The 12,941-nt window shown below is 51.3% G+C and overlaps 2 protein-coding genes across 2 annotated transcripts in view; one reads left to right on the top strand and one right to left on the bottom strand.

The window, feature by feature from the left end:
* The first annotated feature begins 435 nt into the window (after window positions 1-435).
* On the top strand, window positions 436-4,967 carry MYOG (myogenin). Its single transcript, XM_085304150.1, has 3 exons — window positions 436-995; window positions 3,431-3,512; window positions 4,320-4,967. Exons 1-3 carry the CDS (start codon window positions 516-518, stop codon window positions 4,439-4,441), a joined length of 684 nt encoding a protein of 227 aa, XP_085160276.1. The 5' UTR covers window positions 436-515; the 3' UTR covers window positions 4,442-4,967.
* Window positions 4,968-5,325: 358 nt separating this feature from the next.
* PPFIA4 (PPFI scaffold protein A4) overlaps window positions 5,326-12,941 on the bottom strand; it is a 64,210-nt gene continuing 56,594 nt past the window's right edge. The window contains exons 24-31 of the mRNA XM_085304109.1: window positions 12,747-12,773; window positions 11,721-11,896; window positions 10,713-10,810; window positions 9,809-9,984; window positions 9,468-9,536; window positions 8,151-8,328; window positions 6,848-6,939; window positions 5,326-6,556 (exon numbers count right to left, since the gene is read on the bottom strand). Coding sequence (XP_085160235.1) covers window positions 6,881-6,939; window positions 8,151-8,328; window positions 9,468-9,536; window positions 9,809-9,984; window positions 10,713-10,810; window positions 11,721-11,896; window positions 12,747-12,773 — 783 coding nt within the window. The 3' untranslated portion in view covers window positions 5,326-6,556; window positions 6,848-6,880. The remainder of the gene's footprint in view (window positions 6,557-6,847; window positions 6,940-8,150; window positions 8,329-9,467; window positions 9,537-9,808; window positions 9,985-10,712; window positions 10,811-11,720; window positions 11,897-12,746; window positions 12,774-12,941) is intronic.

Raw genomic sequence — 12,941 nt, 5'->3', positions numbered from 1 at the left:
CCCATGAGGCCGAGATTGGCATGAGACTGTCTGGCCCAGGGTGGGCTGGAGCCGCCTGGGCGCTGCTGYCCCCCAGCCCAGCCACGCTGGCTCCAGGTAACTGAAAGCACCAGATGATGCAGGAATGTGGGACRGAGCTGGCAGCCCTGCAGCCGCCCGCCACCCCCAGTGGCACCCAAAGGGCTCAGACGAAGCCCTTGTTTGCGGGGCGGCCGAGCTGCTCTTCCCGACGTGCCAGCTCCCCCAGACCACCCCCACCCCCACCACCACCACGGCATGGCCGCAGCGTGGCCCAGGCAGCGTAATCCCCGTGGGGAGAGCACATGAAATCAGATGGACAAGTTTTGATGTGAGGCAGCAGCTTAGGGCAGGCTCAGGTTTCCTTTAGGTTTTCTATATTTATCTCCGTGATTTAATGCCAGCGCCGGGGTTTAAATGGCACCAACCAGTTGGCGTGAGGAGACGGAGCAGCCGTCCCCGAGCCGTGCACACGTCTCCCCGCCGCCCGCCCGCCCATGGAGCTCTTCGAGACCAACCCCTACTTTTTCCCGGACCAAAGGTTTTACGAGGGGGAAAACTTCCTGGGCTCCCGCTTGCAGGGCTATGAGCCAGCAGCTTTCCAGGAGCGGCCTGATGTGGCCCTGTGTGCCGAGGGCAGGGTGGGCATGGAGGAGAAGGACTCAGCCCTACCTGAGCACTGCCCGGGGCAATGTCTGCCCTGGGCCTGTAAGATCTGCAAGCGGAAGACGGTTTCCATCGACCGGCGCCGGGCGGCCACCCTGCGGGAGAAACGCAGGTTAAAAAAGGTGAACGAGGCCTTCGAGGCCCTGAAACGGAGCACTTTGCTTAACCCCAACCAGCGGCTGCCCAAGGTGGAGATCCTGCGCAGCGCCATCCAGTACATCGAGCGCCTCCAGACCCTGCTCAGCACCCTCAACCAGCAGGAGCGGGAGCAGAGGGACCTGCGCTTCCGCAGCACAGCCTCCCAACCRGGGGTAAGTGCCTCTGTCCACCCGGGGTGTGCAGTCCCAGGGTACTCAGCTTTGGGCTGGGGCCACCACTGACCTTGGCAGCGGTAGGATAAACTGCTAGTGGTTCTAGAAAGAGGAACCAGACCTGGTGCATGGGGTCAGGGACCTGAAGGCAGCAGACCCAACCCTGCTGGRGGGATCAGGACCTGGACCCCCGAGCCCTTGAGACAGCAGAGCCAAAGCAGATGATGCTACCGYGGGCTGGCAAATATGCTCTGCGTGGGGCAGCAATGACCCAGYCCAAGCCATGCTCTCCTATCCCCCRGCAAAGTGGATCTATAACTCTCTTTCCCTATATACACACATAAATATTTATATATGTGTGTAGTGTGGGCTGCATGCTCCAGTGCTGGATACTCTATGGAGCATGGCACATGCGCCCTTAGTTGCCAGAGCTAATAAAGGCATAAATAAAATAATAAAATATCCTGGGTGGCCAGTTTGGTGTGTCCTRGGCAGGGGACAGGGTAAAAGGACAAGAAGGCTTGAAGCAGGGCCGCCTGCTGAACCCTTTTCTCAGCTCAAGGAAGCCAGTTTGAGAGCCAGACGGGGATGCTTGCAGAGGCTGTGTTTTGCCATTAGGGCTATTGGCCCCAAGCAGACACACGCTGTAAGCCAAGACCCTTTGAATCACCAGATTTTGGAGGTTTAACCAGATTTTGAGGGTACATTTTTTTGTCTGCCCTCTGATTCCTGGGAGGGAATATGTGGACATACTTTTCCCTGCTGCCCTGAGAGTGACAAATGGACTTTATAAGAGGCATGGAAAATTGGGATTCACAGAGATTCATCTGATCCAGGGCCAAGGGATTTAAGGGAAAAATCATCAGACATTAAGGTAGCCCAGTAGGGTACATTTAGAGGTTGTGTAAAGAACTGAAAATAGTCTTAGGCATCATTGCAAAAAGTTATTGAGGCTTCCCAGTGTATTACCAAGCTATGTACTCACACTGATTTGGATTTTTTTCTGCTGTCCCTGCAAACATATTAATGGCAAGCGTTTGCCCAAAATACGACCCATGCTGAGCAGTTCTTGTGTAACTGCTCCTCCTTGCGGTCTCCTTCTCTAGCTGTGAACTAGGCAGAAACAGGGAATTCACAGAGTAAGTGTGAAATTCAGTATTTTTGGCAAAAAAAAAAAAAGTCTGCATGAATGTCCTCTTTTAGTGAGAAACAAAGTGAAGTGAAAAAAAAAATCACATTCTCATCCCACTGCAGATGGACTTTATTTCTCTTTGTTTCTGTACAAAAGGCAAAAATCTAACCCATCCTAATRTTCACATGTGGTGTGAAGTCTTTAATTCAGTGCAGAAGCTTTGTGGAGACAAGCTGAGGTTGTTTCTCCCTCCATTTTGGCAGCCAAGGTGTACTAGTGACACCAAATTTGAGGTTTTGCCAGCTAGCTCCCTGGCTATGAGTTACCACAAACTAGCTCTATACAGGTGAACTATCTACCTCCATTTTCGTTTTGCAGTCAGTATTGCTTTTTTTTTTTTTTTTTTTTTTTTTTTAATCCCTGAGGAGCTGTTTTTAGATGGCTACAAATAACAGATGGTGCTTTGGCGTTGCTGCCTCAACTGGCAACACAAAATTGCATTTCAGGCTCAACACAGGTCAATGAACATCCAGACTGAGAGATGAAGACAAAAAAAAAAAAAATCTAATCCAGAGCTTTGCTGAGTAATTGTCTCATTTTTTTAGGTTGTCACTTCCTCTCAGTGAAACATCCAATTGACCTAAAATCCAAAAATCAAAATACCTAAAGACCTACTCTTCAGAAATTTCCCTTTGATGGTCAGAGGATTATCAGCCCATATGACAGCTCTATTATGCTAATTAGGTAATTTTTCAGTAAAGAGTTGTTTTGCCCAAGGATGKGCATCTATCTGTAGCCCTTTCTCCCAGTCATTGGGTGAAAAGACACTTTTTCATCTATAGCGAGCTGATGGCAGCAGTTTTCACTTGTTGACCACAGTGCCAAGCCCATCCAAATGTTTCTCAACTGTTTTGATTATTAACCAAGCAAAAAGATGCCTTTTCTYTCCCTCCCTAGAGCAAACCACCACCAGTAGCCTTGATCCCAAGGTTTATCCCTGCAGGTCGGGCTGGACCGTGGTGCTGGAGATGCTTGGAGGGAGCGGGCAGGTTAGCCTGTGATGGATGGTCTCACCATTTGGGGATCATGTTTCCATGGAGACAGCCAGCTCTGGYTTCCCTCGCACTGGTATTGGGCCTCGATTGGTCCCCGGGACCCTGAATGTTTCACCTGGTCCTGCCAGCAGCTTTGCAGGGAGGATGGCAAAGATGCTGTGCTGAGGCCAAGAGCGACAGATGGGCTCTGGAGTGTTTAGGGAGGCAGAGGCAGCAATGCTCATGCTCAGCATCTCGGCTCCTTGCAGGCGGCTGGCGAGTGCGGGTCCGGCAGCTCCTCCTGCAGCCCCGAGTGGAGCACCCAGCTGGAGTTTGGCAGCAACCCCGCAGGTAGGAGCCTCCTCGTGTCACCCCAGGGTCCCAGGGACCTGCAGCCTCGCTGGGCCTGGGGCGAGGGCAATGAGGGAAGATACTGACTCCGAGCAGTGCTCAGAGAGGACAAAGGGAGCCTTGTCCTTCTCGCTCTGTTCCGCAGACTTCTGCTCGTGCAGAGACATGAGCCCCCAGAGGCCCATAAATCCTCCAGTGCCTTCTTGGCTCAATGATCAGTGAGTCCTCGCTCCTCTTAGTGCCTGGAGACTTTGATTTCCCCAAGATGCCTGCTCCTAACCAGCCAAGAAGCTGGACTGGAGCAGCCCGGAGCCATGCTGGCTTGGGCCCCATGAAGAATTTGCTCTTTGCCTTGGCTTTGCTTTGCCCACTGCACCCCCCTGAGCATCTCCGTTCCTGGGCTCCCCTTCCCTCGTCCCCAGCCCACCCMTAGAGCAGCTGTTGATTTTCTTCAGTTTTGCAATTACTCCCTGCTTCCATCTCAATTCCACCTGTTTTTTCCCAGGAGGCAGAAGCTTGCTCTTAAGTCTCATTTGCCAAAAGGGAATAAAAACAAAAAAGTGTCCCAAAGTTTTGCTCCCCATTGCCCTCTCTGAAGGATAGTCTCATCTCCTAACACTCAGGCACAAGCCAAGAGCAGGTCCCCAAGTCACTCTGGCCATGGGGGGCATCATGGGACATGCCCTGTATGGGAGCCAGGAGCTGTCCCCAACCCTGGAGATCCCAAACAGGAGAGCATCCCTTGGACACATGGTCCTTGTCCCRCCCCCATCTCCAGCAAAGATGTTATTCCCCTGTTCCCTGCAGATCACCTCTTGGCTGATGATGCTTCGGAGGACCGCAACCTCCAATCCCTCTCCTCCATCGTGGAGAGCATCGCTGTGGAKGATGTAGCAGTGACGTTCCAGGAGGAGCGAGTTCAAAATTGAGCCAGCAGAAACCCCGATGGCTCTTCAAGCTGGTAACAGAGTGGAAATAAGATAGYGTAACAGTCCAACTTCTGGAAAACATATTTACTTCTCTAGTGCCATGGACTGCACCRCTTAAACCACTCGCCTCCTTTCCTACTCCTCGCAAAACGCTCCCACTTTACCAGCTGACAAAAAAGGGGAGAGGTGGGATTTCAGCAGCGCTGTGTCCCCATGCTGGTGGCAGCCCCAGTTCCCGTGGAGGGCGGCCAGCTGGCGTGGGGTCTGTGTTTCATTCCCCGTCCAGGGGCGTTCGTTTCCTTGGGGGCCAATGTGTGTGTGCTGGGTTCGCTTTCTAATTTTTCCAAGATGCTCTTCGACCAACGTCTTTTGTCAGCTGGCATCTCGTGGGTGCTGAGGTTCCACGAAGACTGCCCTTGCCGTCTTTTCTACTGAGCACTGTGTGGAGTTGCCATTTTTTTTTAATTATTATTTTTGCTAACTTATTTGGACTTTTTTAAAATAAAGGCATTCTTGTTTGAACAGGCTTGGGGGTCTCTTATCACTTGAGGTCTCTTTTATTGTGGCTCTCTTTTGTGATGGTCTCTCCCACTTCTAAGTTGGGGATTTTTCCTGATTAGAAAACTCCAGGCTCCCAGGCTGTGGCTGGACCTCAATGTGGTCACTCCACAGTGGGAACATAATGGGTCCCACAGTTAAATCAGCCCCGCAGAGACCAGTCATTTTGCTGGTTTGCAACTGGAGCCCAGRCCTGTATCCCAAAAGTGCTCAGGGAAGCAGAGGATACCAACTCCATGCTCCAAAAAGCTTTTATTTTTTTACTTCAGTCTCTAGAAATAAGGCACAAACCAGAACTGCTTTAAAATCCTGTTTATTGGAACACACATACATCCTTTCCTGACCCGATTCAGGGTTTGGAGTCCATGCAGTACCAATAACATGATGAAAGAAATAGGGCATCGATATAAAGGGGTCACCGACTCTTCAAATTAAAAAAATATTTAATACTGTATTAGGCAAATAATACACCGAAAAGACATCGTGACTGTATAGCCTCTCAGATATTGCACTTCCAAACAGCACATGATAAGTATAGGTCATTCCAGCCATCAATAAATATCACATCAGAAATAGGGGCCACACAAGGCAAACGTGGCATGAGGAGATGAATAGATCCTACCCTACGAGGATGAAATGGGAAGAATTAAGAGCTTCCTGGATTGATTCCTGCCCGTAGCCTGGAGGCAGGAGGGGAGAGCCTCTCCTCTGCACCCAGAGAGGAAGGGATGGGTATTTCCTGGGCCCCTCCCAGGCGCCCACAGAGGGCCCCTCTCCCATGGGTGCTGGGCACCGTCCCAGCTGGCAGCAAGCCGTATGGGGCGGTTCCAGCCCTTCCCCATGCAGCCCTTCGCGGACCCGCTGTGCATGCGCAGCCTCTCCCCGAGCAGCATCCAGTCCCGAAACACAGCACCCCGATTGCCTGCCCCTCGGCAGATGGCTCTCATCCTCACCCCCACAACAGCTGGGGCCTCTCCATCCTGCCTGTGCACGGCGTGCATAGCACCGACCCTGGTGCTGACCCTGGCCCCTTGGCCCCTCCAGCATGGCAGCCCATCCAGGGGGCAGCTCCTTGCCCAGTGGCTGTGGCATGTGGATTTTGATGCCGAGTTGAGCCTGAATCCTCATCTTTGAGTCCTCTGGGCAGTGGTGTTCCCGATGCCTGGAGCTAGGGCGAGCCAACGTGGCAGCCGATGGCGTAATGGCAAACAAACCAGTCAGGAGAAAGGTTTACACGTATCACAGCCCACTTTCAAGGTGTCTCTGCAGCTCACGTGACCTCCGCCAGTGAYGGAGCAGGCGCCCAGCAAATGTGTCCGTAACCTGGCTGATGCAGGAAAGGTAGGCAGAGAAGCCACAGATGGGAGCTCAGCCATGGGGAGCCAGGGGAAGTAGTGGGTGCACAAACAGAAGGGAGAGCAACCTTTTCAGTCCATGTGGCCCAAAGCGGCAGGACTGCATTGTCTGTTGTTTTGGGCCAAGGAACAGGCACRGGCTGGGCTCTGGTCTAGTCCCAAAAGGCAGTCAGCACATGGCCATACGGATAGTGCAGATGTGCTGAGAAATAAAGCAGAAAAGGCTCCTTAAGGACAGCAGCTCACCTCCATCTGGGGACCCATAGACCAGCAAATCCAGCCAGAACTGGTGGTGAACCCTCCTGACCCATGAGTCTCATGCAGTTGTGGATTGTTCCTCCACCATCAAGGTCTCCATACACCCTGCTGCAGAGGCAAACCTCAGCAAATGAAGAAACTCTGCCTGAGTGATGCCCAGTAGAGGACACCAGGCCTCATGCTTCCCTCTCAGCCCCTAGTCCAGCTCTAAGGCCTCAGTCCTCCTCGCACTTACCCAGGGCTGGGCTAGTTCCTGTCACGCTGACCCTCAGCAGGAGTACGTCCGGACTGTGGAGGTCTCCAGTCTTGGCGACCCAGAGGCACCAACTAGAAGCGAGTCAAACAGAAGAGCATGCAATTAGTGACTGCTCCAATTAGCCCTGAGATTCCCATCAAAATGTTCATTGCTGCTCCCATTAGGCAGTGTCCAAGTACTGAAGCCATGTGAAGATGAGGGTCAAAGGAAGAGATATGTCAAGCCAGCTCCAATGCCCCCAAGGCTCCAGGATATTTGGAAAGTTGATCCCTGCCATCTTTAATCTGGGTGCTGTTAATYCTTGGAATTTTGTCCAAAGTGGTACTCAGTTGGGTGGGAATCACAGTTTTCAGGTTTGGGGTGGAAAGGGTTAAGCAGAGGTTTGACTCAAACTGTTGGATGAAAAGACATGAAAATTGAGTGAATCAAATCTGAAGTCAAGTAAAGAGCTGAGCTCAGAACTTGGAACTAGAAGGTGACAGCACAACTTTTAAATTCTCTTCTACACTTATTTCTGAGTGTGTTGAAGCCAGCTCTGTACCTCTAGAGAAGGTGGGTGATTTGGGGCAGTGTCACCAATGTACCTGGTTCCAGGGAATAGACCAGGAGTGACCTGGCTGGAGCTTGCACCTCCTTGCAGCTTCTGAAGGGACCAAGATAACTCGTAGAAGGGAGTTGTATGATCATGGCATCCTATGGAGCCCCAGAGCCAGGGACACTGCTAAAGTGTCCCAGGCTCTGCTAAAACATGCATGACAACCAGCAGGACGAGCAATAAGCACGTCAAAGCAGGTGCCCGCCAKCCCTAGAAGAGTGGCTGCTCAGCAGTGCTCAAATCAAGTTGAGTAGGTTATTTCGAAGTCCTGCTCTTTTGGGGATGGTTCCCAAAAGGCAGGATGGACAAGCGTGGCCCAGATCTAGTTGCCATTTCCTGGCAGCCCCCAACACTATCCCAACACGTTCTGCCTTGGATGCCATTCCTGGAGCGGGTAATACAGATCCCCATTTAATGTTATAACTTGTCACGGTCCTAGTCCAGTCTCACCYCCATTTTGTTGCTTTGAACTGAAGAAACCACACACCAGACCAGAGTTTGAAATAAGCCCCATGAAGTAACATCTACAGCTCAAGCATTGCATGGCTTCAGCCTTGCAGGTGATCAGCGAGCTTCTTCCCCTCTCCTTTCTCAAGGGTATGTCATTCCCTGGYGGTACACACTGGAAGGTCTGGGCACATGACCCCACACTGAGAGAGGAGCCCTGGGAGAAATGAGGCAACCTACCTTCTGGGGGCATTTTCTTGGCAGGGGCAGATGGAGGTGGCAAGGGAACCAGGCTGGTGACACGGAAGCCAGCAGGCAGTGTCTCAGCTGAGCCACTGAGCATATTGATGCTGTGAACATCTCGTGGGCGGAAGCGCTTTCGCCAGGATGGGGTTCGCCGGAAGGTTTTGTCATCGCTCTGTGAGGGAAAAGCAGGTTATGTGGCATTGGATAAGCCCACACTTCTGAGTAGTGGTTGGACCTTCCACTCTTTGAGATACTGGCACCCTTTTCCCCTAACTGAGGGTCTGTCCATACATGGAGACCAACTGTATGGTGCAAAGTGCACAATCAAATTGGGCTGAGGACACTGGAGACATCTCTCAGATCCCATAACATGAGCATAAAACTTTCCAGCTTACCTACCTCTTCTCTCCAGCCTGCCTGTGAAGATGCCCTCACAACATTGACACATGAGCTGCCATAAACACCCAAAGGGAAGCATTTAACTTAGGCCAGATAATGGCATCTCGAAGTGTGTATTTCTCTCTATGCTACAAAGAGAGCCCAGACTAGCTCTGCTATCATATCTCATGGAAGAAATCTATACGTAGGAGAGGTCTAGATGAATTCTCATCTCCATTGGCTCAACGGCAACCAACTGTGCAGCTTTCTGGCTGCCTAATGGGGCACCTCTAACATACCATCTTTTCTGGTCACAAATGTGCCATGTCCAGAACATCTGTGCCTTTAGAAGGTGATATTTAAAGCAGCTGGAAAGGAAAGCCATGTGGGTCCTCTTGAAATTCAGACCACTGAGTGTGAGGTTAGGAAAGATGTGCAAGACTCCACCTCTCCTGCTTCCAAGGCCTGGCAGCTCATTCATTAGGGCCTCATCTCTTGGGGACTTTGGGACTAGGCCTCTCTTAACTTATTCCACTGACACTGTTCTTGCAACTCCTCTAGAGTCTGCGACGTCCTACTTGGGTCTCTTAGAGAAGGGGGAAAGCGCAGAGGCCTGTACCCACTGATGTTGTAAAGGGGTGCTGRGATGCCATAAACGTTTTCTTGATGCAGAAAGCATCTGCTCACTAGCATGAATCTCTCCAGATCAGTAAATCAACATCATGCTTCCCAGACAATGCCACCAGATGTGACTACGAGAGTCAGAAGATTTTGCCAGCTGAAGTACTCTCCCGCAGAAGGTGAAAAGAGCAAGCATTACTGCATTGGCCTAGTTACCGTATCCCTGTCAGACTCCTCCTAGTTTTTTTTTTGTTTCTTGCTCAAGAACAGGTGCCCATCATGATCTGAGCTTGGAAGAGGTTTGGTACTCACATCATCCAGCCTCCGATCGGTGCCTAAGGCAAGCAAGTTGTTGAATTCCCTCTCCAGCACCTGTCGAGCCTGCAAGTAACATCAAATGAGTGTTCCCTGTTGGTGGGAATAGGTCTCAGCACAAATCCTCATCCCAGGAAAACTCTGAGAATGACAGAGAAAAAGCCCACATGCCAACCGAGACCTCCACTTTGAAAAGCAGAGTCAAATTGGTGAGACTGGTGGAGCTGCAACACAGCCACATCCATGCAGCACCCAGTGCAACCTGGGGTTTGGATAAGGGGACATGGTGAGTTGGCTGTCACTGGGCCCCTGAGAGCCCCCAAGGCTGCTCCCTGTACCTGTGTGTTCTGTGTGGGGATTTGCAACACAAGCGCCAGACTATTATGGTCAAAGTTTTCATCGAGGGCCAGGAGCGCCCCATGCACCCCACTCTCAACGAGGTTGTTCGCGTACTCGCGGAGCCCAATGGACTGGATCCAGTGAATGACTTGGTCATTGGTCCACACCAACACATCTGCAAAAGAACGAAGGCATGTCTCAGGGGCCTCGGCCAGCTCAGGTCACACTCCTGGTTATGCAGGGACCTGATGATATCCTAGAGCCCTGTCACATGGTCTCATGCTGATTCTGGGATGGAATAAAGGGATCATTCCCAGATCAACGCTGGGGATGTTCTCCTTCCTTGGCCAGCAACAACACTGAGTGCCCAAGTGCCAGGGTGGCCCCCTTCTATTTATCAAACTAAATGCAGAAATTAAAGGCAGAAAGCAACTGTAGAAATTAATCCTAAGAATCCAGGGCTGCTGCTATAATTAAGGGCATTATCAGTAATGAGACATAATCTAAGCAGCAGCCAGATGTGCAGGGAATCCCAGGCTAGCCAGCGAGGAAGGAGAGGCTGAGCAAGCTCAGGGATGTCCTGAACATCTGAATGGGGTTGGAGAAGCTGATCCAGAGTCTTTCCCATCTTGACACTCTTCCTCTCTTCTCATGCCTGACTAGGTAAACTGCCTAAGGGTAAACTGCCTAACTATAGCTGGAACAGAGTCTGCTGGGGAAGTACTGCAGGGAGGTACTCCACAGAGAACAGGCCTGCAAATATGGTATTACTTGGGAGTATTGACCCCTCCCTGACAAGCACTGTGCTAAAAATAAGGGAGAGGAGAATGAGTGCTGCTGGGCATCTCTTGGGATGTTTTTCATCTCCTTTTCCAGAGCAGGACCTTGTACATGGCTGCTGACCTTTGATTTCATGCTGGGTCTCTTCTCGTCTCCTCTCAAGCTCTTTGCGGTCGTAGTTGAGCCTCTTCAGGCACATGATGCCATACTGCAAGCTGGTGCTGCAAGGACATGAGGCGTCACGCAACCCTCAGGAGGGCTCAGCATCGCTGAGGCAGGCAGCTTGGAAGGACTCCAGGGAGGTCTCTGCTTGCTCCCCATGCACCTGAAGGATGCTTCGGTGCAGGGTTGGGTAAGCACAGACACAACCCAAAGCRAAGATCTTAACCAAAAACCAGGGAATATCTCTCCCTCTCATCAGCTTCAGCCTGTTCTACCCACCTGAGAGTGTGTGGATCCAAGCAATGATGCTCCATGCTCAGTGGCAGGGAAGGAAGGCATAACCAGCCCACGGGAGCCACTCCATGCCAAAGGCTTCACCCCGAGAGCAGGGAGGGCCTTGGCAGGCGCATGGGACATGCCTCTGGTTCGAGGTAGATGGTGGTACCCCATGACAAGGTCAGGATGCTGATCTACTCATTCAAAGGCCATGCCAGGACATGCTCCCCATGCACCCTCTTTCTCTCTGCATGCCAGACAGATGAATGAGCTGATGCTCATAATTCCTGCTGCAATAGATCTCAAACTGGGCTGAGTGCTGGCATGCAGAAGACAAGACTGCTGGCACTTGGGCAAGGTAGATGAGATAGCGTGAGCCTTCTCGAAGCTGAGCAGCCACTGGGTGACTGCTCTGCCTGTCAGAGGCAGACTGGGTGGGATGAGCCTCTTTTCTGCCTGTGGTTTGCTCCACAACAAAGAGGTTTTTTCCTCTCCAGTTTTGCTGCAGCGACTGCGCTGAAGAAGAACATTTGCCTATGTGAGCTGTCCCAGACCAAGCAATTGGATTTAGCCTAGAAAGCCATCCTCCAGCAGTGGGGCTGCCCAAGACCCAGGAGAATCCCTCAAAACCCCTGTCCTCTGCTCCATGCACAGGTACTGTACCCTGGGGACCTCCCAGAGRACAGAGCTCACCGGTGGAAGCTGTCCACCATCTTCAAGTGCACTCTGAGGTCTTTCTTGGTGAGGTGATCCAGCATCCGAGCATCAACAAGACACTCCATGAAATAACTGCGATACTGTGGGAGGCCCAGACTGGGCAGCCACTCATTCCCAATCCATTCGTGGTTCATATCCCCGTAAGCCAGTGTCTGTGAAAGCAAAAGGAGAAGCTAGAGAGAAACTAGGACTCAACTGAGCTGCAGACAACCCCAGGAGACCAGCATCCGTTCAATGCTACAGCCTGAGGAAACTGTCTTGAGGACCAAACCTGGGCCAGGAGAGTTTAACCCTATTCTGTATTGAYGGCACTGGAGGGAATAGTCCTGTTGGCAATGGTCTGTGCCCTACTGATATGCCCTGAGAAGACAGGGCAGCAGGCTAAAGGCAAATACAAAGGATAGATGGAATTTATGATCAGTTTTTTTAAAACTAATTAAAAAATAGGTTTCACTGCATTTCAGATTGCTTCAGCTCTAAAAAGTTCAGAAATCAACAAAACATCTGATTTTACCCCTTCAAAATGAAAAAAGTCAGTTTTGGGTAGCAAAACATCCATTCATTTTCACTGTAAGTTGATTTAGCATCCAAACAATGAAATAAAACCTGCCASAAGAAAAACAAAACATTCAGGACTGATTGGAACCAGAAGTGGTGGATCCAAACAAGACTTTTTTCCTCTCACCTTTTCAGTTCATAGAAATATTCCCTATCCTGAACTTGAAGCCAGAAAAAAAAGCGAAATGTAAATGTTTGTGCAACCAGAAAGCTGTCTCCCTTCCCCGGTGGCTGGTCACTGTTACATGGAGGTGTGCAACACCAGACCAGGATCTGACAGAGGTGGTCCCTGAAAACACTGCTGTGCCTGGAGCAGCAAGGGATGTTGTTTGGTGAGAGGTCCCAGAAAGAGCTCAACCCCAGAGGAGTGCAGTGGCATCCATCTCTCTTTCCCACAACCTCCCCACGTACCGCCCGCAGAAAAGGGTGACGTAAGGATCTCACCTGTGCCCAGCTGCCTTCCTCTGTGTCCTAAGTGTGACACACGCAGCATGTCAATAGAAAGGACAGGTAAAGTCAGTGATTCTGGCACTCCCGTGCTGTGAGAGTGCATGTCGCACACGCCAAACGCGGGACCCCTCGGTGCAGCATAACCTAGAGGGGATGGGGGGCAGGCTTGTGGGTGGTGGCTCAGGGTGC

The sequence above is a fragment of the Rhea americana genome, unplaced genomic scaffold, assembly GCF_003343005.1.
Source record: "Rhea americana isolate MKP2758 unplaced genomic scaffold, rheAme1 scaffold_203, whole genome shotgun sequence".
NCBI classification, from domain to species: domain Eukaryota; kingdom Metazoa; phylum Chordata; class Aves; order Rheiformes; family Rheidae; genus Rhea; species Rhea americana.
Note: the sequence above shows the minus strand (reverse complement) of the source record. Positions and strands in the feature narration are given on the sequence as shown.